General features: G+C 41.1%; 1 protein-coding gene across 3 annotated transcripts; it reads left to right on the forward strand.

Moving 5' to 3' along the window:
* Positions 1-382: 382 nt before the first annotated feature.
* On the forward strand, positions 383-23,749 carry pank1a (pantothenate kinase 1a; the record flags this gene model as incomplete). 3 transcript variants are annotated; one of them, XM_080740322.1, is made up of 8 exons in its annotated part: positions 383-653; positions 8,656-8,802; positions 9,168-9,373; positions 11,625-11,881; positions 13,897-14,073; positions 15,114-15,237; positions 17,991-18,116; positions 19,433-23,749. In XM_080740322.1, the coding sequence occupies 8 exons, from the start codon at positions 383-385 to the stop codon at positions 19,490-19,492; spliced, it is 1,368 nt and encodes a 455-aa protein (XP_080596448.1). In that variant the 3' UTR covers positions 19,493-23,749. The 3 variants fall into 3 exon arrangements, with proteins under 3 accessions (XP_080596448.1, XP_080596450.1, XP_080596449.1); XM_080740324.1 differs by lacking the exon at positions 383-653 and adding an exon at positions 1,717-1,944; XM_080740323.1 differs by lacking the exon at positions 383-653 and adding an exon at positions 7,717-7,828.
* Between the last annotated feature and the right edge of the window lie 352 nt (positions 23,750-24,101).

A 24,101-nucleotide genomic window follows, 5' to 3' on the forward strand; every position in this document is an offset into this window, starting at 1 on the left:
ATGACCGCGAGTGACCTCGAAAGCAAATGGTTATGTTTTATTAAGGTTAGACATCATTTAATTTTTTTGCCACACTATGCAAACATAACCTAATACATGTTAGATTATTTCGGTGCATTGATTGTTTTAGATTGGGTTGCCGTCGTTGGTGGGGGAAAAAACGCCTTCCTTCATAGGGATCAGATTACAAGGAGCTGCTTGTCGCACACTTGTCACACGACCGACACATCGATCGAGGAGGTAAAAACTGGTGGCAAGGCGAGGCTAAACGTTAGCTCTACACACCCCGCTGCTTGCAACACGGCTGTTTGGTAGCGATCTAGGGGTCTCGGGGCACACATACACACAGGCTGAGGAGGCTAGGATCGCTGCGGCAGCAGCCATGGATAAAGCCAAGTCCATGATGGACAAGAAAGGATCCGCCGCTCCGTTTCATCACGCTTCTTTTCACAGCCACGGTGTCGTTATGAACGGCGGCTGCAACAGCAGCAACACTGGAGCCAGCACTAACGGCTTTGAAAATGTCCATGTTTTGCACCACCACCATAACAACCACCACCACGTCGACGATGCCGAATGCAACGGCGGCTCCCCGGCGAAGAGATGCAGGCTACGGAGAAGGACGGAGTCGGTGGTGAAAAGACACAGACCCCGTAAGTCAAGTGTGTCACCCGGGGCGACACGGGACACGCAAAACTGAATGAAAGCTGTTGAAATAAACGTAGCAGACAGTGGTGGTTGAATGACATAATGGTGTGGTGGGTGTGGGGGTTTTACAGAGAGGTTATGCGGCTGCAGCCCCTGCTGCCTTGCACAAGCAGCAGGCATGTGTTACTGTTGTCGTGTTACAATGTGTGCTGTAGACTAGAGTGGAACGCGCCCAATGAATGACATTAATTGACTCTGAGCGTGCAAATGTAACCAATTTGTTAGTAGTAATAATTATTATTTAGCCTAATTTATCTTCATTAAATAAACAGGGTTTTGCTAGCCATTGACCAGCTGCTGTCAGATCTGCACTTGCTTACGAGCAGTGCTTCTCAAAGTGGGGTCCGCGGACCCCCATGGGTCCTTGGGGGAATTCCAGGGGGTCCCCAGATAAGTGATAGTTAGGAACCAAATGGACCCTTATGGGTACGTAACTCGGAGAGTGTATACATAAATGGACCCTTTTGGCTCCATTTATTTATACACTGAGTTAAAATTAACATTGATTTTACAATATACATTGGGGTCCCAGAGATTGAAGAGATAGATCCGTTGCCTAATGCATGTCAAAGTAAACTGGGGGTCCTTGAAATTAAAATGGTTGGGAATCACTTGCTAGAGCTGTTAAACAAATCTTCTCCTATATGAGGGTCCCTGGCATATCTTTTCAAACGGTGGTCCGTCCGTGGGCTAATAAGTGTGAATGTGGGGGTCCTTGACGTGAGAAAAGTTCTAGAACCACTGGTGTAGAGACTGAGAGAGACCCCCCTTTTGTTTATATGGAACCTCAGCCTGCAGTTGGTCTGCTGTGATTGGTGGAATCCCGGTGGTGAAGAAGCTCCTGATAAGTGGGCTTGGCGTGCGCCAGCCAATCAGCGCGTGAGCTCTGTCTTCGGGGAGGCAGGCAAGGGGTTAAAGGGCCCGTGCTCCGCCCCCCAATATGTACGCAATGTATTGGATGCTTTGAGAAAGAATTTTAGAACCTGGGGAGTTTAAAAGACAGAAGAATGCGAAAAATGGTGTGTCACAAAATAGTTTTTTTTAAGCAGCATTGTTGGAACGTGTAACATAGTTTTGTTTTAAAGTGGCTTTTCTTTTAAAGAGTATATTTACCATCTTAAGGACCTAAGCCTGCTAACTAACCATACCTTTGGAGACCTTTTGTGGGAGGTTTTGAGTGCACCTGTCTGGTGGGATTGTTCATCACCATGAGGCTGATAACTGAGAAGAAACCTGGTAAGTTTTGGCCAATGTCTTGGTCACTGAGAAATTGATGTTACCATACATTTCCTAATGTGTTGATTGTCATTAATAGGTAATATCATGTTGTTGTTGTTTTTTTTGGGTTAGTTGGAAAACATTCATTTGTGGGTATAAGATGTAGCGAACAAAGTATAAAAGAACAAAAACTAATAATAATACATTGTGTTTTTGAGATTTATAAGAAACCACAACAGGCTATTAGCTGTTCTGCATTGTGCTGCTGAAGGCATGCACTTGCAGGCACCAGACAGTGTTCTGTTATAGATGGCAAGGATTGCGTAATTTTCCCCCTTTCATTGTAGCCGCTGTGATTCTGTGGTTATGGTTTGACTGTTGCTAGATGTTGTGGTGTTGAAACCTCATGTTACCTATGGCCTGTTACATAATTGCCCAATTGCAATTTGTTTGAGACATTTTGCACATAAAAAAATACATTTTCAAACATTTAAAAAAGTGGAAATAGCTGATCTACAAGCTCATTTGTGGGCTATTTACACTATTTTTCTTTTCAAAACTTTCTGCCTCATTCTGCCTAATGAGTAGTTTTACTTTTGATACTTTAAGTACATTTTGCTACCAATACTTTTCTACTTTTAATCAAGTACATTTTGAATTCTGGACTTTTACTTGTACAAGAGTTTTTCTACATTGCAGTATTGATACTTTTACTTAGTTAGTAAAACATTTTAGTACTTTTTCCACTACTGGTGAAACTCAGTGGTGTAAAGTAACTAAGTACATTTACTTAAGTACTGTACTTAAGTATATTTATATATATAATGTGTGTATATATATATATATATATATATATATATATATATATTTGTACTTTACTTTATTTCCAGTTTCCAATACTTTTACTTCTACTCCACTACATGTCGGAGACAGATATTGTACTTTTACTCCACTACAATTATTAGAAAGGTTTAGTTGCTAGTTACTTTTCAGATTTAAATTATTATATTATAAAACATGCATTAACCACTTTAGCCCTATTGTATACATAGGCTATTTGAAAATAGCCGATCTACAAGCTCACAACGCGTTGTGAGCTTGTAGATCTGCTGCCTATTTTCAAACATCTTGGTACTTTTACTTTTGTTCTTTAAGTATATTTCTATGCCAATACTTTTGTACTTTTACTCAAGTAACATTTTGAACATGGGCCTTTAACTTGTAACAGAGTAGTTTTATATTGTGGAATTGGTACTTTCACTTGAGTAAAATAACTGAGTACCATTTCCACCAGTGGTGAAACCTCACGCCGTCTCCCTTTGGTGTTGTTGGTACAGAGAGCTGCCACACGTTCAGTGGTCTGGTTGCTAAGCCGGCTTGTTGGCATTCCTCACATCCATCTCCAATTGTGTTAAAGCCTGATATGTACTTCGGCCTTACGACAGTATTGTGCAAATGTGCACCAAGAATAGCAGATGTACAAGCTCACAGAACGCATGCGATGGAGAATAAATGATGCATTATAGGATCGATTCGAGAGAGAAAATGAATATGAGGGTGAGAGAGAGAAAAGGGAGGTTAGAGAGAGGGAGAGAAAGGGAGGGTGTCGGGACTCGGGAGTGAAATGGTCAGAGAGGGAAATTAAAGTGAGAGGGAAAATTGGAAAATACTGCATTCCCAGAAATTCAACAAATATAATCTGGACAAATACCTGTTAGGGATGTGATTTCTTTTTTCTGTGTTGGTGTAAAAACAGATTGATGACTAAATATAACAGTATTTTCAGACGTTCAGTTCTTTGTGGAGCGAGTAGGGAGAACAGGATCTGACACGTGAGCTGTGCACAAGGGACAGTGCAAGAAGTTTTATATATCTTTCCCACACTCTGAGAGATATGCAAGGGAACTGACAAGATGGCACTTTGATAAAGTACAGTATTAGGCTATTATGACTGAAACAACTATAACAAAAAACAAAAACAACAGCAGATCAAAGTCTCAAAACAGCATCTAATCTTAAGATAACCTAGAGTTACCTCACTGCTCAGATATGGTGGGGGAATGGACAAATGTTTAGAGGGGTGCAAAATGACCTATAATACATACTCTTGTACTGTACAGTCGCTGTTGTGTCGCAATAAGGTCATAGAACAGAACAGATTGGCCAGAACTGGAATTGGATTGAGGAGATGCCAATCGTTAAACTTCTAGTTGTCCTGTCTTTGACCCCAGTCTGTTTGTTTTTGAGCATATACTATACTACTGTGATTGCAATTTGCAATTTAGGCATTTATAGTTCAGACATTTAGCAGATGCTCCAAAGTTAACAGTGGGAAAAAGTATTTAGACAAAAATCAATACTCTAAAATCACAACTTTAAAAGGAACAAAGAAAATATCAAATACATTAGTTCTAGTATGTCCTTGTTAACTGGTCCAGGTAGTTAATTGTTATTCAACTGGTACCACAGTTCTAAATTGGACTCCATGATTAGACTGGTAGAATGAAGAATAGTATTCTGGGACCCCAGGACCAAAGTCAAGAACCACTGATCCAACATATAACTATGGGAAGTATTGGTGCTGCTGATGACCACAACATGTTTTATTATGTACACACCTATGATAAGAGAGTCCTTAAGATATGAGATGACCCATAATTCAAGAAATCTCATTTATGAATAGAGTTGTGTCAGGTTCCAGATTGCAACAGTTCATTATGAATGAACTCTTAACAGCAGCCAGAGGACAATAGTGTTGAAACTTTGTTTTGACGCATTTGGGGTGCAATGAGTTCAAGTAGAGAATGTGTTGAAGACAGAAGAATCTGCAGACATGCTGCATAGCATCCGTCTTCCCCTTTATTTTCTGTCATTCTTCTTTCATCATCTCTGTTCAAAGCCACAGCAAATTCTTGAGTATTAATTTAACAAAATGGTGTTATGTGTGCTTAGTGTGGATTTAGCTTTGTGGACTTTTCCATTTTTTTTACAGGAATGTGGATGTGAAGATTATTGTGTAATGTGTACAATGTTGTGATTGCTATAATTTCCTGTTACTGATACTGACTGATAGAACAGTGACAAAAGGATATAAGGAAATGAGCGAGACCCTAACATAATTTACCTAGAACCTCTGCGTGGGAATTTCGGTATTTTGCCAGAATGTAACGTTTAATTTTCTGTCCTGATCAGATTTTGTAAGCAATCTCACTATTCACATTCACAACAGTCAGGCTAGTACGGTGAACAAAATTTCAGGCAAATTGTACAAATGGTTTTGTTCATCTTCGTGTTAAGTCACTGAATAACATTTGTAAAAGAAGATTCTCAAGTGTGCTGGCCTGCTGGGGTGCAGGTTTCTGGGCTGGGCCAAGTCAATGTTCTACTATGTGGTGCTCTTCAACATATTATTAACAGGGTGTGCTAACAGGTCTGCAGGTTTCACCAAGGGCAGAGGTGAATGTTTGTGTGTGGTTGATGGCCACTTAATATGTAGATCACTTCCCAGATTTGGGGGGGGGGGGGAGCACACCCCAATACCATTTAGTGGGTGTGGAAAGTTGGTGTCAGCTAAGGTGTAATATGAAAGCTAAAATGTTAAGGGGATGTATGGTGTACCCCAGTGCTTCCCAGGATGACTCCTTTACCTGAAACCATATCGAAATTTGCATCTCTTTGCCATTTACTAAACGGGCTACTTTTCAGCATCTTAGTACAATGTCAAAAGAAAGGACACTTTGGTGAAGTTTGTTGAATAGGAAATATTGTAGAAGATAGAGATAAGAACAGACCAGAACATGTTTCTTTTTGTTTTGGATTAGAGTTTCATGTGTAATCAATATGAGATTAACTTGTGCTTTGGTTTTGAATGGTGTATTTTGTAATGTCCTGGGATAGGAAGACTTGTTGCGATAGCTATGTGGATGCATCATACAGTATTCACAATAACATGGTGTTCAGCCATTGTCTCTCATTTTGTGGTTGGTAATCTTATCAAATAAGTTGTAGAAGTAATAATATATTATCCTTCTTGTTTTCGGTACGCTCACTCGCTCAGCTATTTTACACTCTCTATTCTTTTCTCTCTCTCATGTGTGAGATGTGTATCAAATCATAGCATCACTACAAGCTTCTCAGAGCCTTTTATTATTTTGTGCACAGATGTAGCTTCTTTAAATATGACTATCTTTTGCATTCAAGGACTTCGCTGTTCTCTCTCTCTCTCTCTCTCTCTCTCTCTCGCTCACACACACCTGACAGACACCTATTCACCTATTTCCCGATCAACAACGTTTTATCTTAATGTTATTATCAGATTACCATGGTTTTGACCTTTGTAATATCAGTGATCTAGGAATTGAAAGTTAATGTATAGTTATAATAAATATATTATAACTATACAACATTTAGAATTGTATTATTAATTAATTTATATATTTTTCCCTATGAGTACTTTGAGCCAATACGTTTCACAATACAGAGGCAAATTGTATGCTGAAAAGCTAATATTTCAGACACTTTCAACCTGGCTTCCCTATTCATGGTGAAGATTTAACTTTTTTTTATAGTGACATGAATACAGATGTGCCTTGAGATTTTGCTCATTGGTGTGCCTTGGTGTATACAAAAAGTATACTGTAAATATAAATATAAAATACCATAAGTGGCCCCTTAGTGGTGGTTGAGCAGCATGACACATGGCATTATGCCAAAGACCTTTCACCTACATGGACCCTGTCTGTCCCTCTGTTTCCCTGTCACAGCTCTTGGGTCACGTCCTCTCAAAAGTAGGGAAATACACGTTTAAACCGCTCCAAAGATCGATGGTTTTTGTTTGACCAAGATGGATGGCTGGTCTATTTATACGTTTCTAATTTCACTATTAGCAAAAAGGGGTCTGCAACCTTTTTGAAATGAAGTGCCATGTTTTTTATTTTCTAGATATTCAGTGTGCCATGTCAACATACATTTTAATAACTCCAATAATCCACCTACAGTATCTCCCCGACTCCCTCCCCAGTCAGAGTTCAGAGTTTTGATGAATGTTGAATTATGTGCAGGATGTAATTTGCTGTGGATTAGGGGACTTTATTTAATTAAAAGAAGAAAAGTGATTATAAAATAAAAATCCTCTCTCTCACAACGACTTATGCCAGTGTGCCAGTGATCACCCTCGCCTGTGCCAATGTTGGCACCCGTGCCTAAGGTTGCCTGCCCTTGTTAGGATTACGTTTGTTTAAAACAAAAATTGTTAACGCTAGGCCAACTTGGGGGTTTTCCTGTCACTTGATCCTAGCTATCCATGAATTGAGCTAAAGTACAGTCTGTTAAGCTCACAGTTCAACATGCCTTTAAACTGCACACAGAACCATTAAAAAAAAACATTGTCTACCTCTGAGTAAGAAAGTAAAATTCCCATCGAAGCAGAAATGACCCTACTACTCTATGTGGAGGTTAGGGCAGGGTCACTTGGACAGGTCAGGAAATACACTTTATATAGGCACGCGGGTTCACGATCCCGACAGCCTTTGCTGCACCTGACAACCCCATCTCTGTCTCCCCACTTCCTGTCTAACTTTCACTATCAATGAAAAGTCCAAAAATAAATCTAACCGGGGTAGTGGAGTAGGTGAAAGGTTGGGCTAACACAACAAAGGTTCAGGACACCAGACAAATAACAACGTGATGGGTGACTGCTACCAAAGGTCATTAAAACTGATTGATCCCAGACAAAAGTTACCATCATTTAGGCAGCCACTGTGGTTTATCCTGAAGTGCTGTACAAGAGAGGCTGAATTGGCGAGTCTATGATCGAGCTTGTCAACATCCTAACTTCTCCACACTCTTACCATTTGGACTGCAGCAATGCCAGCATGGAACGTGGGGATCTGCGCCACCTGGGGTGATATGTCTGAAAACAATATCATGATAATCATATGGATAGTTTTACTGTGGCTATCGATGTGTATCACATTATGGAGTATGTTTGCAAATGCATAGTCCTACACAGTGAACAAATTGATGTTCACACGAATTGCATGGTAATGTTATGTGTTTTGTTAGATAGCGTCCGGGTGGTGCAGGGGCAAAGTTCCTGCCCCATCTAACCCCGTTGGAGACTGGGGTTAGATGTCTCTGCGTGCATCTCTGCGGTGCGTCCCCAAATGTGACAGTAGTAGGGGACACACTTGGGGTGATTGGCATAATGAGTAAATTGGGAGAAATGTTTAAAAAAATGTATTTAGACAACAAAATAATGTGTGTGGCAATGATGATCTTAACGTCACAATACGATTCAGTTGAAACATCTGTGTAACTCTGCAACAATTAATTGTCTTACAGACGTTGAACAAGAACGTGCCATGAAGACTAGTTCAATCTGAGCATGAGCAATTCCACACTATATGGGGCATTGTTGTATTTTGTTCCTTGCATATTCATTAGCTTCTCCTCAGAATTATAATCGTTATTGTCACATCATCACAAGTTTACAGGTGTAAAGAAGTGGGTGAATATCATTTCCGCTCCATAATTTGTAGTTTATCGTGAGAAGAGAGAGGATAGATGTAGGGTAGAGCAGGAGAGGTATGAAGAAAAGAAAACCCGGCATTATATTTAATCTCCTTAATTTATTTGTTATCTTCCTCTCTTTTCCTGCCTCTCTTTCCTAATTTCTCTTTTCACCTTTCTCCCTCTCCATCTCTGCCTCTTCCCTCTCTCACCCTCCAGCCTTCCCTTGGTTTGGGATGGACATCGGTGGTACCCTGGTGAAGCTGGTGTATTTCGAGCCTGTGGACATCACAGCAGAGGAGGAGCAGGAGGAGGTGGAGAACCTCAAATCCATCCGCAAATACCTCACCTCCAACGTGGCTTATGGTACACACACACACACACAAACACACGCACGCACGCACGCACGCACGCACGCACGCACGCGCGCAACATACAGTCAAGTCAAGTGCACACAACCCACGGACACAAGAAATTTGATTCCCTTCCATCCTTGTTCCTCATTCTTTCTCCTTTCTCGTACTCCTTCCCTACTCTCTCTCCTCCCTCCACTCAACATTATTCTCCTTCTCCCCTGCTCACGTTTTCTCCATCCCTACTCTCTTCCTCACTTCCCTCCCCACCATTTTCTTCTCCCATTTTTTCTTTGTCTTTCTTCTCTCCCTATTGCCCTTCCCTCCCTCACTCCTTTATGCTTTCCTCCCATCCTCTCCCATCCCTCCCTCTCCCAGGTAAGACAGGGATCCGTGACGTTCACCTGGAGCTGAGGAACCTGACCATGTGCGGTCGGACGGGGAACCTCCATTTCATCCGTTTCCCCACACAGGCCATGCACCGCTTTATCCAGATGGGACGCGACAAGAACTTCTCCTCCCTCCACACCACGCTCTGCGCCACCGGAGGAGGGGCCTACAAGTTCGAGAACGACTTCCTGGCGGTGAGGGATGGGTAGATGGGTGTGGGATTGTGTGTGTGGTAGAGGGGTGATCAAATGATCCCTTCGTCGAACTGCAGACAATTATGAAAGTGCTGAATTTATAGTCTGTTTAGTATCGTGACACATTGTACCATTGCAACCAATGGTTCTTATATAGCTGATAGCTGGGTGAACATTCTGAGACGTGAAAAGACTTCTCTTGGAGATGCAGTCTCAAGCGTGAGTGAGTATAAATAAGACTTAAAAACCTTGAGATAAATGGTGCATTTATATCAATGGTAAATGGTGCATTTATGTAGCCCTTTTTATTCAAAGCACTTTACATCGATTGTGCATTACATTCACCCATTCACACACATTCATACACCGATGACGGAGGAAACCATGCAAGGCACCAACCTGCACATCGGGAGCAATTAGTGGTTCGGAGTCTTGCTCAAGGATACTTCGACACTTAACTCTGGGGGGTCGAACTGGGAACCTTGTGGTTCTCATCCGGCCGCTCTACCCCTGAGCCACTGCCACCCCACGCATGGTTAAGCCATGCATGGAATGTCACGTGTACTGTCCTGGGAACTGGATTTAAACTGAGCACACCCTGTCTCTGATTGCCTGTCTACCATCCTGTATTTGTCTCTTTCTCTGCCTGCAGGCTGTTCTGTCCAACTCTCAGTCAGTCTCATTTTCTCTCTGGCAGTTTGCCTGCCTGCCTCTCTGTCTACCTGGCTGTCAGTCTAGTTTGTCAGAGTTCATTGTCGTTCTCCGGGCACTGTCTGCAGGGGACATTGGCACACTTTATTGAACCATCCAGTTGTTACATCATTTTAGACACGTCCTATGAGTGGGAATAGAGCCAAACTCAAACCCACGCATCCAGGGATGTCCGGCTGGTTCTCAGACAGTGACCCCTGAGGCATGTGTGACATAGTGTTTAAATCCAACTAAAGACAGGAAAGAGAAGGGAGACTCAGGGGTAGAGCTTACATACCTATGTATATTATGTGCATGCCAATTTGTTAAGCGACCATGGCCGTCTTCAGAACGTGATTTGAGGCCATTTGTGTTCACCGACTTCCTATTCTGAATAGTGGAATTGTCCTCCAAGTGTGACAACCACAGAAGGTCATTACACATTGCTAGGTTTATTGGCTCTATAAATGATGTCAAAGATCAGACTATGTGAATTAATCATTCAGCCAGATTGTATTTCGACATTCGTTTTTGCCTCGTCTGCAACATTGGTACATACTAGTACCAATGGTTGTGTGGAAATACCTTCACGTGAATTCTGAGCTGGGAACGGATCTCTCTGTCTGTCTGTGAATCTAAGTTCAGCGACCTAACACTACCTCTCAATGTGTCTATCGATACAGCAAACCTGCCTTTCTAGTTACTATGTCATATGTCACGTTTTATTTAACCAAAGACACAGGGAATATCTTCAGCATGATGTATTGTACAGTATTTTGCTTGCGAACTCATTGACTGCCAACATTGTTTTTTGACTTACGTATGTCATTCCCTGCCAAGCTGGGAACTCGTCCAACGGCATTAAATGAGTTTTAATAAGAAACATTATTTCAGTGCAGTTGGTAGCGTAGTATGACTATATTACTATAATATTTTTCTTGGGGCCCCCAACGCTTACATGAACATCTACAGTATGACACGTTTCTAAAAAAGTGCCTATTGCGACTGTCAGCGCCCATCCTGTAAACAATGACCAGCCGTAATAGCACCACAGACAGCAGTCGATTTATCAAACCTAATCTAATTGCCTGCACCAGCCTCAATCGACCACTGCCTGATTTCTTCAGATTTATGGCTTTAACCAGTCTCAGTACTAACGCAGATAATGACCCACACAGCTGTAGGCCTATGCTACTGTATATGAAAGTGATAAGTGAATCTGATCACAGTATATAAGTTACATTTACATTTAATATTCATCATCATTGGCACTGCAGCCAAATAAATGAGCACATATTACAGGTGATTGATACATTAGAGATAACCGTTATATTATATTACCATAGTTTCTATTGCCCAATCCCACTTGGCCATGTCTTTAACCTTTCTTCACCTGAGAAAAAGTGTAGATGCGAGCTACTTAGGCACTTTTTACAGTTAAGTCTACCTAGAGTAAGAGCCCGAATAATGTTTCTCAAATGGCACACATGCATGCATGCATGTTATTACATCCATATATGCTATTGGCTAATTGTAGCCACTGTAAATCCTGTCTTCCAAGATGGCTGACCTGGAGCTGTTGAAGCTGGATGAATTGGACTGCCTGATCCACGGACTGCTATTCATCGACCGCATCGGCTTCAACGGACATCCCGAGTGCTACTACTTTGAGAACCCCTCCGACACCCAGGCCTGTGTGAAGAGGCCCTGCAGTCTGGTGGACAACCCTTTCCCCATGCTGCTGGTCAACATAGGGTCCGGGGTCTCCATACTGGCGGTCTACTCCCAGGACAACTATAAACGAGTCACAGGGACCAGGTAAGGAAAGAGAGAGAGAGAGTGTGTGTGTGTGTGTGTGTGTGTGTGTGTGTGTGTGTGTGTGTGTGTGTGTGTGTGTGTGTGTGTGTGTGTGTGTGTGTGTGTGTGTGTGTGTGTGTGTGTGTGTGTGTGTGTGTGTGTGTGTGTGTGTGTGTGTGTGTGTTGACAGGGATTTAACGTCCTTGGCCTTCTGGAAATTGGGTGCTGATCATCCAGTGGTTTGTGAGCCTGTTTACATGAAGAGGACCGTTAACTGTAACTGGGAGTTAATTTGATTCTGAAATCTTACGCTTTTGCACTAAAATTGGCCTCAGAGTAATTTCAGATTTAAATAAAATGACCACAATTTCCATGTGTCCCCCTGAATGACTGCATGAATACACAATAGTTGTGTATGTTTGTGTGTCTTGAGCTCAACCAGGACCAAAGATCATACAAGCAGGAATGTCAGCTGTTCACTCTTGAAAACAAAACAGCCACATGCAACACCAGTATTTCATTTACACTTTAGAATAGTTCCTGAGGGACATATAGAAGACTGTATGCAGTCTATAACTGAAAAGGCTTAAATAGCGAGAATCTACAAGCTCATAACACGCTGTGAGCTGCAATTTTCACAGACTCTTTTCCTATTACGACATAATATGTACTCGAGGATTCATGTGGTTATTTCATACTTGGCTGCACTAGGTCGGCACTGGCCTATTTTAGGTCATGCATGTCAACTTAATATTGATATAAGAGTATTTGTATTTGTCCGCAAGTCCAGCGGTAGCCCTGCCCAGTGCCCACGTCACAATATTGTCCCCTCACTATTTTAGCACTGCCGACGCTCCTGTCTCCAGAACACACTGGGAATCCTCATTCTCACACCTGCGAGCTGAGCAGCTGACATACAGCTATTTGTGTTTTTTTGGTTCTCAGAAACGTTGGTCCATCAGAATTGCCAGGATGCACTGCACTGCACACATTGGGGTCATATGAGACACACAGCCAAGTTTGGTGGTGCTTTCCAAGTTAAGCCAAGGACACATTTCTGTGTGACACGCAGAGATTCAGTGAAATTATAGTATAATATAGAGATGACAGATCTCTGATTGGACTGTCAGCCAGCCAAGACTGGCTAACAGACAGGATACTATGCCTGGTTTGTATTGCTAGTAATACTTGTTAGTTTTGTAATTACGTAATCATGCCAGTCAGGTAGTCAGTCACACCAGGTTGTTGAACTCAATGATCTTTTATGATCTCGGATTACCCCTGTGTCCTTTATCTTATCATTACTATTCTGACAGACAGGAGGAGAGACAGGCACTACAGAAAACAGACAGACAACCAGAAAGACAGGCAGTCAGAGCAACACAGTGCTGACAAATAAGACAGACAGCCAAACAGATACACTATGCTGGCTTGTAATATGTAGCTGAATTCCAGGGTGGCGTGATCCCTAGTGCACATGGCCAAAGTGACACAACCTGTTGGTTATATTTATAGAGTGTGTGTGTGTGTGTGTGTGTGTGTGTGTGTGTGTGTGTGTGTGTGTGTGTGTGTGTGTGTGTGCGTGTGCGTGCGCACACGTGCGTGTGTGTGTATTATTACAAAACACAAGTATTCACCTTTAACCTCTATTGTAAACAGACAACGTGACTGAGACTGTGAGATTCTCACTCAGTATCTGCCTCTTCTTTCAACCTCTCTCTCACTCTTTACCGATGGGTTCCAAGGTTGCTCTCAGAGTGACACTAGCCTTTAAGTCACACTACCTTTGGGAGAAGTAAACAAGCATAATAATATTGTGTGTGCTGTCAGGTCACATCAAGGTGATATTTGCTTAAGGTGTAAGGTTTAAGTAGCTTTGGTCCACCAACAGTTCCTGTGGCAACAGTGTTCCAGAGGGGAAGAGAGAGAGATTATTTTGGATGGAACAGAAACGGTCATTGTTTGTGTGTTACGGTTATCAAATTAATTAAAATGCTAGCACAATACTGACTCGTACATTGTTTCCCCCCGTTTAGTCTGGGCGGTGCTACGTTCCTGGGCCTGTGCTGCCTGCTGACCGGCTGCGAAACGTTTGAGGAGGCGTTGGAGATGGCTGAGATGGGCGACTCCACCAATGTCGACAAGCTGGTCAAGGACATCTACGGCGGCGATTACGAACGTTTCGGCCTGCAGGGCTCAGCAGTAGCATCCAGGTTAGCAACAATAACACTTGGTTATTTTTCAGCTGGGGGCCCGAAAAGAAGAGACGGGTTTCATTCCGCGATGAGGCATGAAACGTCACCTATCAATAATATAGTAGCAGTTATGTACATGAGGTTTAAAATAGCAGCAGATGTGTGTAGCAATAGAACAGTAAGAGAAATAGAACATAGACCTTTGTGCAAATAGAAAAAGAAAAGAAAAAAAGAGAGCTCACTGTTAATGTGGTCAAACACACGCACGCACGCACGCACACACACACACACACACACACACACACACACACACACACACACACATGCACACACACACACACACACACACACACACACACACACACACACACACACACACACACACACACACACACCCCTCTAACTGCTAATCCGATCGCATGTTGCAGTGTATACCGTAAATATGCAATGGTCTCGGTACTCTGTCCAAAGGTTTGCCAGTAAAATGAACACAACAACATTGTTGCGATGATAATCACTGTGCCAGTAGATTCAGTAGAATTACAGGGTTTGTTTATGAATGCAATACACTTATTATTGTCACCTTTGTGCCTCACACAGTGCTTCATTACAATAGTTTACATACTTGTGCTTTACCTAGAGAGAGGTGCATAGTTAAGCCACGTGGCTCATGTCCTTTCGTTCCATTTTGGCATTTTCAGTACCCGTTGTGGTATGTACGTATGTATTTATGTATTCATTCAATTATCAATTATCATAGTTAAACTTATGATTTGATCATTGGCATATGGAAACTCACTTAGCAATATGTTACTGTATTATATGCACAATGAATACATACAATGATATAAAGTATAAGATCACACACACACACACACACGCACACACACACACACACACACACACACACACACACACACACACACACACACACACATTTATGTAAGCAGTCATAATACTTTAATGATAGTGTAAGTGTAAAAACAAATTATCCTATTTTGAAATTAAAAGACTCCACCTTTGTTGACAACGTCGATGTTGTGTTTGATGTTTTACAGCTTTGGTCACATGATGAGTAAGGAGAAAAGAGACAGCATCAGCAAACAGGACCTGGCCAGAGCGATGCTAGTCACCATCACCAATAACATAGGATCTATAGCACGCATGTGTGCTGTCAATGAGGTAAACACACACACACCTGTATAGGTGAAGACAAATGCTGTCAAATGTAATCACCCCTAATTTGACAGGTTGAATAGGCATCGACACACACACAAGCTACAAGGGTCCTAGTGATGCGGGATATATAACACACACACACACACACACACACACACACACACACACACACACACACACACACACACAGGCTAAATGTTTGGCTTGTCAGCATGACTAATATAGGATTTACAATACTCATGTGCAATCGGTGTGGTCCGCACATACCATAGAGACTTTCTAGTAAGCGTGACTAACAGCATAGACATCAGCAAGCCTGTATGTTTATATTGTTTATATTGTTCACGTACTGGCTCACACACCTACACACACACACACAAATGATTATGATCTGTATCATTCCTCTTTTGATCTATATTTAGAATTTTTTACCTTTGTCTAACAATAATTCTAATAATCAGTTCATGCAAATCTTGAGGAATTTGAGTTGAAACCAAAGAAGCAACTCCTCCTTCTTTTGTTTCAAATTAGTTTTGCTTGTCATTGATGACGTAAGCCAAACTGGAACCCTGCACGTTTCTGGCTTTGTTAAAAGGTACATAAACAGCCTGGAGGAAGGGGAGGTCCTCTTGTCAACCAAGCTTCTTATGCTTTGAGCTTCTTCCCTGCATTTTAGCAATGTAGTCCCTGCACTGACTTGAGGTTGAAGTTCTGTCTCTTGCCCAGGGTCATTTGAAGTTAACCTGAGATTCCCTCTATCACAGGATTGTCTCTGTCACTACACAGCGGAATTCTGAATTAAATTAGCAATCCAAATGATACTGTGCCCTCCTAGACCACCTTGTCACCTGTTTAGATTTGATCCTGTGAAGTCACACACACAGATGTGTGCCCATGTGGTACCTTCTTTTCACTGTTAGATGGTAGTCAATTCTATGTTCGACGGATGGCAGTCTTATCTGCATGTTGCTGATGTCTCCCCAGGGTTAGTTTATAGTCCCGGGAATCTTTCTGTGTGCTGTGAGCTTCTTTACAGTGTTGCCTTGTGGCATGGCGATCAAGCAGCATTGTACAGGGCTATCACAGCATGCAGAGTTGCACCGTGGATGATGAGCGCAACCATCCACACACAGTCGCACACTCACGTTTAAGTTCTCCCCCTCACTTTCTCACCTTCTCTGTTAACACCTCTCCTTCTCTCACACCCAAGAAATATACTTACATGTCGCAATCAAAGTTTGTGTTAACAACTGTGCTTCTTTATTTTATAACTGTACACCGTGAAACTGTGATCTTTAATGGCTGTGCATGTTACTACAAGCTATAACATACATGTCCTTAGCTAACATAGTTCCTTTCCTGCTGGATGTTTCTTTGTCGGTTGTCCCCTATGTGTTTGTTAAACAATGGTCAAACAGGCAGAGATTTTCTTTTTGGTTCTTGTGGTAGTTTATACAACATTCTGCAGCTACTCTGATTATTCCATCAGCTAAGTAGATTTTTGGAATACAATAGACCATGGATCTTCAACATTTTACAGGCCATTAGCTGAGAGAGAGATGAAGCAGGGACCCCCACTATATATTTTGTAAAATGTTTTGATTAAACTTCTTCATAGATATCATATAGCTTCATAGACGTGTTTGACAGAAAAAAAAAAAAAAAAAAACGTTCATATCACATAGAAATTTGGTGACCCCTCTGTATTACCTCCTTTGAAGGTCCCTGCCATTGACTATCCAAAAGATAGCTAAAACTTGTCACTAGTCAAGCTCTAAAGTTACACCAAAATCTGTTCAGAACCACTCCATCAGCTAGTGATATTGTATATAGATCTCAAAACCGTTTTGAAATTAAATTGATAGTTAATATCAATATGATTCCTACTAAATTCTCAAGGACATTGTGACCCTGGACTGTATGTGTCACAGTGGTCACCTTTTCAGTGGTAATCCACTGCCACCTTGTGGTGTGATTGAGTATTACATCTTATCCATGATGGCGTGATCAGCACAGCCTCAGATCTTTGTTTCACATGGTATCCACCATTTAGAGGATGGTTTTATTCAAAGCGCCTCTGCAGCACCAAAGAGTTAATACATTTTAAAATAAATGTTCATAGTGATAATCAAATTTGTATGTGTTTATTTATTTTATTTAATCCTAGGCTTTTGTTAGTTCCTACACTTTTCATTCAATTTCTCTTTATCTTTCCGTTTCTCTTAATTGTTTTGTGGAAGTATTCCAATTTCTCCTTCCAAACAGTGCACTAAGGTCATGCAGTGGTAGAATTGTGGAGGGAGGGAAGCAAAATGGTAAATACGCAGTAAGGGCTGATAGTTTCCAAACCTAAGCATTGTATTTAGCCTTGCGTTACGACATTGCTCTGAAAACTCAACTGGCGACCTGGAGCTGATCCCAGCGGAGCATTCCTTTGTGCACGTTTTGTTTTCATTCAAGTTGATTTTGCGGGGCTTAGCTTTCAGAAACAGTGGTGGAAGAAGTATTCAGATTGCTTATTTAACTACATAGCGTCCTTGTGCTGGGGGAGCATTCGGCAAAAATAGCAGATCTGCCAGCTTTTAGATTGCCTATTTCTTTTTTGGTTGTGTGTGTGTGTGTTCTGAATATTTCCCATTGAAATATAAGTGTATAATTGACATTTTCATCTATTTTTCTTTCCTGGGGGGAAAAAAGCGTGGATTATAGTTATACAGTATGTGTGAAATTTTTTTTTCTCTCTCTCTTTCAACCAGAAAATCGAGCGGGTGGTGTTTGTGGGGAACTTCCTGCGTATCAACACAGTGTCCACCAAGCTACTGGCCTATGCCATGGACTTCTGGTCCAAAGGACAGCTCAGAGCCCTCTTCCTAGAACACGAGGTTAGTATTCGATTTGAAAGGAAGCTATAGAGTGTACAAATGTAACCACGCTGTCAGAGATAAATTGACACTCTGTGGAGAGACTACACTAAATCTTGACTACCCGTATTTTCCGGACTATAAGGCGCACTTAACTCAGCGGGTGCCCACGCGTCAAACTCTTTGATGTCGCTGGAGGCCCACGACGCGTTTGCTGCGTTTACTGTATTTACAGTAACAACTTTAAATCTCACCGTAAGGTCGGGGCTACGCCAGGATGTAGCCCATTCACCGCGGGTTGCTTCGAATGGACGCTGAGAGCATCGCGCAGCCGTTTTTCTCCATATACTCCAATGCATTTCCCCATCTTTAACGCCCTTTATCTCTGATGTTCTTTTTATGGCTAAAACTGTGGAAGACTGTGGCAAAATGACCAACTTTTGATCGGCAATCAACAGCTATGATCAACACTGGCCTATACAGTATGTTACACAACAACATCCTGTCTGCGGTCATGTGACCAAGTGACGTCATGACGCATGCATTGACGCAGCAGGGCCGTGTGCAATACAATGGTGGCTGGTCTGGGCATCCAGAGGGGCTAACTCTGGCTCCTTCTAGGGGCAGCCAATGTGTTAAAAGCCTTTAATTTTCTCAAAAAACGACAGTGCGCCTTATTGTCCAGTGCGCCTTATATATGGATCATTCATTGACATTGACATTCCCTTTTGCACAGCTCCATCTGTTGGATGCATAACACAACGGTAGCGTCTATTATGTGCGCCTTATATATGAAAACTGTTCGAAAATAGACCATTCATTGACAGTGCGCCTTATAGTCCGGTGCGCCCTATAGTCCGGAAAATACAGTACTATTCAAAAGGATACGATCCATGTACTGAGGATATACATTTAGAGTTGGACTAGGTTGTATTATACTAAACCAGGCTAGATTATAACCTTAATCAGCTTGTAGATCAGCTTTTTTATTTATGGTATTTCTTTTTCCATATTATTTTTTAAATAATAATTATATAAAAGAAAAAAAACTTTTGAAATCTATAAGAAAATGGAATTTTTACTCCAGTCGTGACCCATACAAGTTGGTCTGTGACCCACAAATGTGTCCCGACCCAGTGTTTGTGAAACAGTGGTCTAAAGGACAGCACAATACCTCATTCCTAATACGGGACTGTGTTATACTCTGCTAAACTGTAGTAAACTAGTAGTAGTAGCAGTAGTAGTAGTAGTAGTGAATTATATACAGCATGCATCATACATGCTCTCACCAGCTGAATGACATGAAAACACTGTCTCTGTGTGTGTGTTCTCTTCAGGGTTATTTTGGGGCAGTGGGGGCGTTGATGGAGCTGCTGAAGACATCGGAGGAGCCGTGAAGGAAACACTACTCGATGACGTCATCAACCCTTGGCGAGCTGTGATGTCATCGGCCATCAAAACCGCTATGTCGTCGGCTCTTGGCGCTGTAACGTTATCGACCCCTCGATCCGGCTGCCTGGTCCGTTTTAGGACAGTTGCTAGAGGAACACTGAGGCAGGGTTGGGGGTCGCATAAGAGAAAAACACTGAAACACTGAAACTGGGAAAAGCCATTTTAATAATTTAAGAATTGTAAATAATAGGAATCTCTAATATACTACGTTCCCACAATTTCCCCACTGTCCCTAAAATAGAGTTTTTAATATAGTTATGACTAATTTATGGCGTCCTGTAATCAACTTGTTGAATGGTTCTTTAATCGACTCAGCGTCTCGGGCAGAGAGACATTGTGTCTTAGTTTATAGGTACTGTGTGTACTGTATGTGTGGATGCGTGTGAGTGCATGTGTGTTTGTGTAAATAACTACTGTAGCATCAGGTCCTTAAGTCTATGGCCTGCTGGAACACTGTTCTTCCAAACTGGATCCTGGCAGTGAGAAATAACGTGAGGACGACACGTTCACTGTCTCTGAAGGAATTGCCACGTTATAACTACACAAGGATTGTATTATAAGTAACTAGAGCGTTGTTAAAAGTCAGCCAGCGTGGCTTTTAGGTGTGCACTGAAGCCAAATCATCAAGAGATTCCTCTGATACCTGCCTCCCTCAACACAGTCAGGAGGAAAAACTTGGTATTTGTGTCTTTCTCGCTATCCCTCCTCCTAACGTAATGGCCTTCTCTTTGTTTGCCTCCCCTCCCTGATATGTAAAATACAACAAACAGCCAAACGGTACTCTCTCTCTCACACACAGGCTGTGAAATATTGCATTTAGTTATGGGACCAATTCATTGTCTTCCAATTGCTGGTGCTATGACCATGTTGAGACTAGACCAGTAAACAACTGACCCCAAAATAGCTCCAGGCACTGTGGATAGAAGAAGAAGAAAATAAAATAGAAAAAGGCATGCACAAGTACCATCATGTTTTCATGAGCTTAGATAAGAGGGGATTATTTGGGCCTAGTCCTGTTCTAATTTGTTCAGTAAGTTTAAACGCCTTACTTTATATACAAACAGTGTAATGGCACCTCCTGTTGGAAGACGATGGGGACCACAGAGGGTTTAGGTCAAAAACTCATCCCTCAAGAGATAATGATCTAAAAGCAGCGTTCAGTTTAACCGCTGTTGGGTTTCTACTAGTGATTCATTTTATTATATCTCTGCACTGTGGTGGTGTACACTGTCCCCCAACAGTTGAACTATAATGCTTATTTTACAATGTGTCGTACATCAGTGTTGCACACTGAAAATTATACTCTACAAGCTTGTGAGCTTATACAGTAGATGAGCTATTTTCAACGTGCAACACTGTCATGCGATCAAGTATAAATCCCTGTTCAAAGTGCTCACTCATCCATGTACCACTGCCTGACTCTCAAATATGTCCTCTTTTCTCTTTGGTAGCAGGTTTAAAATACTCTGCATTTATTAATTCCCCTATGTGGATTTCTCAATTTGTTGTATTTTGTTGGTTCATTTTACATCTTAGGCATGTCGTCGTAGATGCTCGTTACTCAGAGCAGCTTACAATAAGTGCAGAGGTGTTGGGTCCAGCATCTTGCCCAAGGAAACTTTGATGTGAGATTAAGTTGTATATTTTGGCTACATGTTTGAGTGCTGCATGGTTCAAACTTGCAAAATATTGGTTACTGCACGGTTTCAGGCTCTCCCTGTTGTTTTAATAATGTTTCAATTACATTTTAATATGTCTGACATGTCATAGTCCACTGCTGCAATGTCCAACATATATTGTACAAAATACAATACAATTGGCTGAATTGGGTAATAAAAGATTACAATGGTACAGTATATACTGTTTAGTGCTTAAATGGCAGGCCTTAAACACCATTGCACACTAACATAGAGTATGAACGGTTTTCTTGTTGTTTGTCTAGTTCATACACTCTTTTACATGTATTACCTATTGGGTTAGTTAGTGTAGGTTGTCCAGATGCCAACTACAGACCAGTGTGCAAGTGTTCCCTGTGAACCTGTGGTGAAACTTAATTAGAAATTAATTTGTTCTGCTATGGGAATGAGGAGCTTTCACAACCTTTCCCAATAACATGGCCTCAACCTATCGGGTGAAACGTAGATTTAAAGCCAGGATATAATTGGTGACTTTATGCCACTTCACTCTTTGTCTGAAAACCCCCTTTGTTTGCCTTTAACCCTGGTTTATACTTTAATCACAACTGGGTATAAATTTAGGATTTACTGCCTACTCAAATGTTTATTTTTTTCCTTGCCTGCAAAATCCTTGATGTGCTTTTGTAAAATGGTGTTTATATGTACAAAAAGATTCAGATTCTAGTAGTTTGTTTTCCTTTTTTTCCCTCTCTCTGTAACTGTAGAGCATGCTTGTCCATGGATCACACCTACCGAGGACAGTAGCTGTGAAGCAATGCAATGTTGGGAAGGCAGCCCTAATATTTTGTACACTCTAATTCAGACACATGTTAAAACCTGGATATTATGGGCATTAATAAGCTACAGTCCTGATCACTCATGGTGCTCAACAAACATTGACCTTAAATTAGATCTGCCTTAAAAAGAGAAAGAAGCAATTGCAACACCAAAAAGTTATCCATCTTTTTTTTTTATGTTTTTTTTTATGTTTTCCTGTACTGTTTTTCTTTTCAAAGGCCAGTAATCTTCCCATAGTCATTGTTGTAGTTCATGTTACCCCTCCTTTGGTACAACTGTTGGCTGAGCTGGATTTTTATAATTTTTATGGGTTATGCTGATCTTGTTTGACACCACTGAATCAGGCTAACCATGAAGGTATTGAGAAACTAATAGGCTTTTATCTCGCTGTCGCAAGTGTATTTTTCACATTAATGTATTTTTGGACACTAATTGCTGTGATTGTAAAGTTCATCCCAATGTGTTGAAGCCCATTTTAAGATTGAAGTGTTGTGATCTTAAGCTTAAAATACACCCCCAATTAGCCTGTTATACCAGACAAACAGGATGTTGACCAGTTGAAGAATTATGACATCTTCCTATAGGCCCAAACTCCCTTTTTCTCTCGTCTTCTACTTCACTTATGTAAGACAAATCTTTGATCTTAGGGTTGGTGTCATGGTATATTTTAGTCTGTAGAGTTACTAAGTGCCAGAGTTGAGGGTTTCATTTCCTGTAGAGATATTCAACATTGGAAATGAATGCCCTGTGAAGCTCTGTTGATAAAAGCATGTTTTCTCTCCCAGTTAATAATAATCCCCTATTTTGATCAGTCTATGCAGTACTTTTAATTCCATTGACTATTTTTGTTGATGTTTCAGCAACCTTCCACAAACAAAACTGACAAAGCTAATGTGGGATGCTAATTATTTACTGTGTTGTGAAGTTTTAAAAAACAAATATGCAGAGACTTCTAAGGATGAACACATTGATTTATTGATCACATGTAAAAGCATTGAAAATGGGCATCTCATCCAGATGTTTTGGGATTCCACGTGTGGTTCTGTCTCACCGTTTACCCTGAAGTTGTAAATTGTTTGTGAGATTGCCTTGCTCATGCTAAAACTGGTCAAAGTCATGTAGTGAACACGCATCCTCCATGAAGCGATTCTGGAATGCTTAAATGGCAGACAGTCATTCATCTCTATGTGTATTTGATTGTACAGAGATTTTGTATGTAAATAAGATGATATATTCTACACCAGCAATCTGTCTGTTGAAGCTGTAAAACCATTCACGGCCAGGTTTCCCAACCAACTTGTCAGGAAAAGTACACATCGTAAATCCGTAGTGTTAATTCATCTCTAAAAAAAAGAGTTAAATTAAAACTTCAGATTTTTCTGCGTACTTTTTCGTGAAATCATGCAATCCCAGTGTAGAATGAAAATGGATCTATGGTGTAAATTCCACATTAGAAATCAGGTGTATTTCTAATTAATGTCATACAGTATGTATACGCTGGTATTCAAATGTTTTTTTCCCCCTCTCTATAATATTATATCTACTGTAGATCCATATATGCTTGTAGATTTTATAGATTGCATCGTACTCTGAAAGTTAGTTTTGGGAAACCCAATGCCGGTGACTGTCAGTGCTGCTACAGCTTAACTCTGGCTTGAAAAAAGAATGGATTGTTAAAGGCTTTCTGCCTGGCTAGTGCAATTTGTATGTACAGTAGGCTACTGAAGTGACAAGGTTTTGTTTTGTTTTTCTAAAAAATAATAAAACCAAAATGTTCAAATGAGAGTATGCATGGATTTTGTGTTTTTGTGTTCTTGTGTTGGTAAGTTATCCAGAGGAGCAATAGGGTAACTGGGAAATAGTTTGAGGCTAATATACATAATTAGGGCTATTATTATGTCTCACTGAGACCAAGCACCTCTGGAGAGAGGGATTCCCAGCAGGCATGCCAAAAGCATCAAGATAAACGACAGCTGCAGACAACAATAACTCAACTCCAAAGTATTTGTACATCCCTCTTTTAATCACACAGTCTCAAAGGGCTTGACAGGCCCACAAGAGGAAACAAACGACATTACAA

Source organism: Nannobrachium achirus (genome assembly GCF_963921795.1).
Source record: "Nannobrachium achirus genome assembly, chromosome: 13".
Lineage (NCBI taxonomy): Eukaryota > Metazoa > Chordata > Actinopteri > Myctophiformes > Myctophidae > Nannobrachium > Nannobrachium achirus.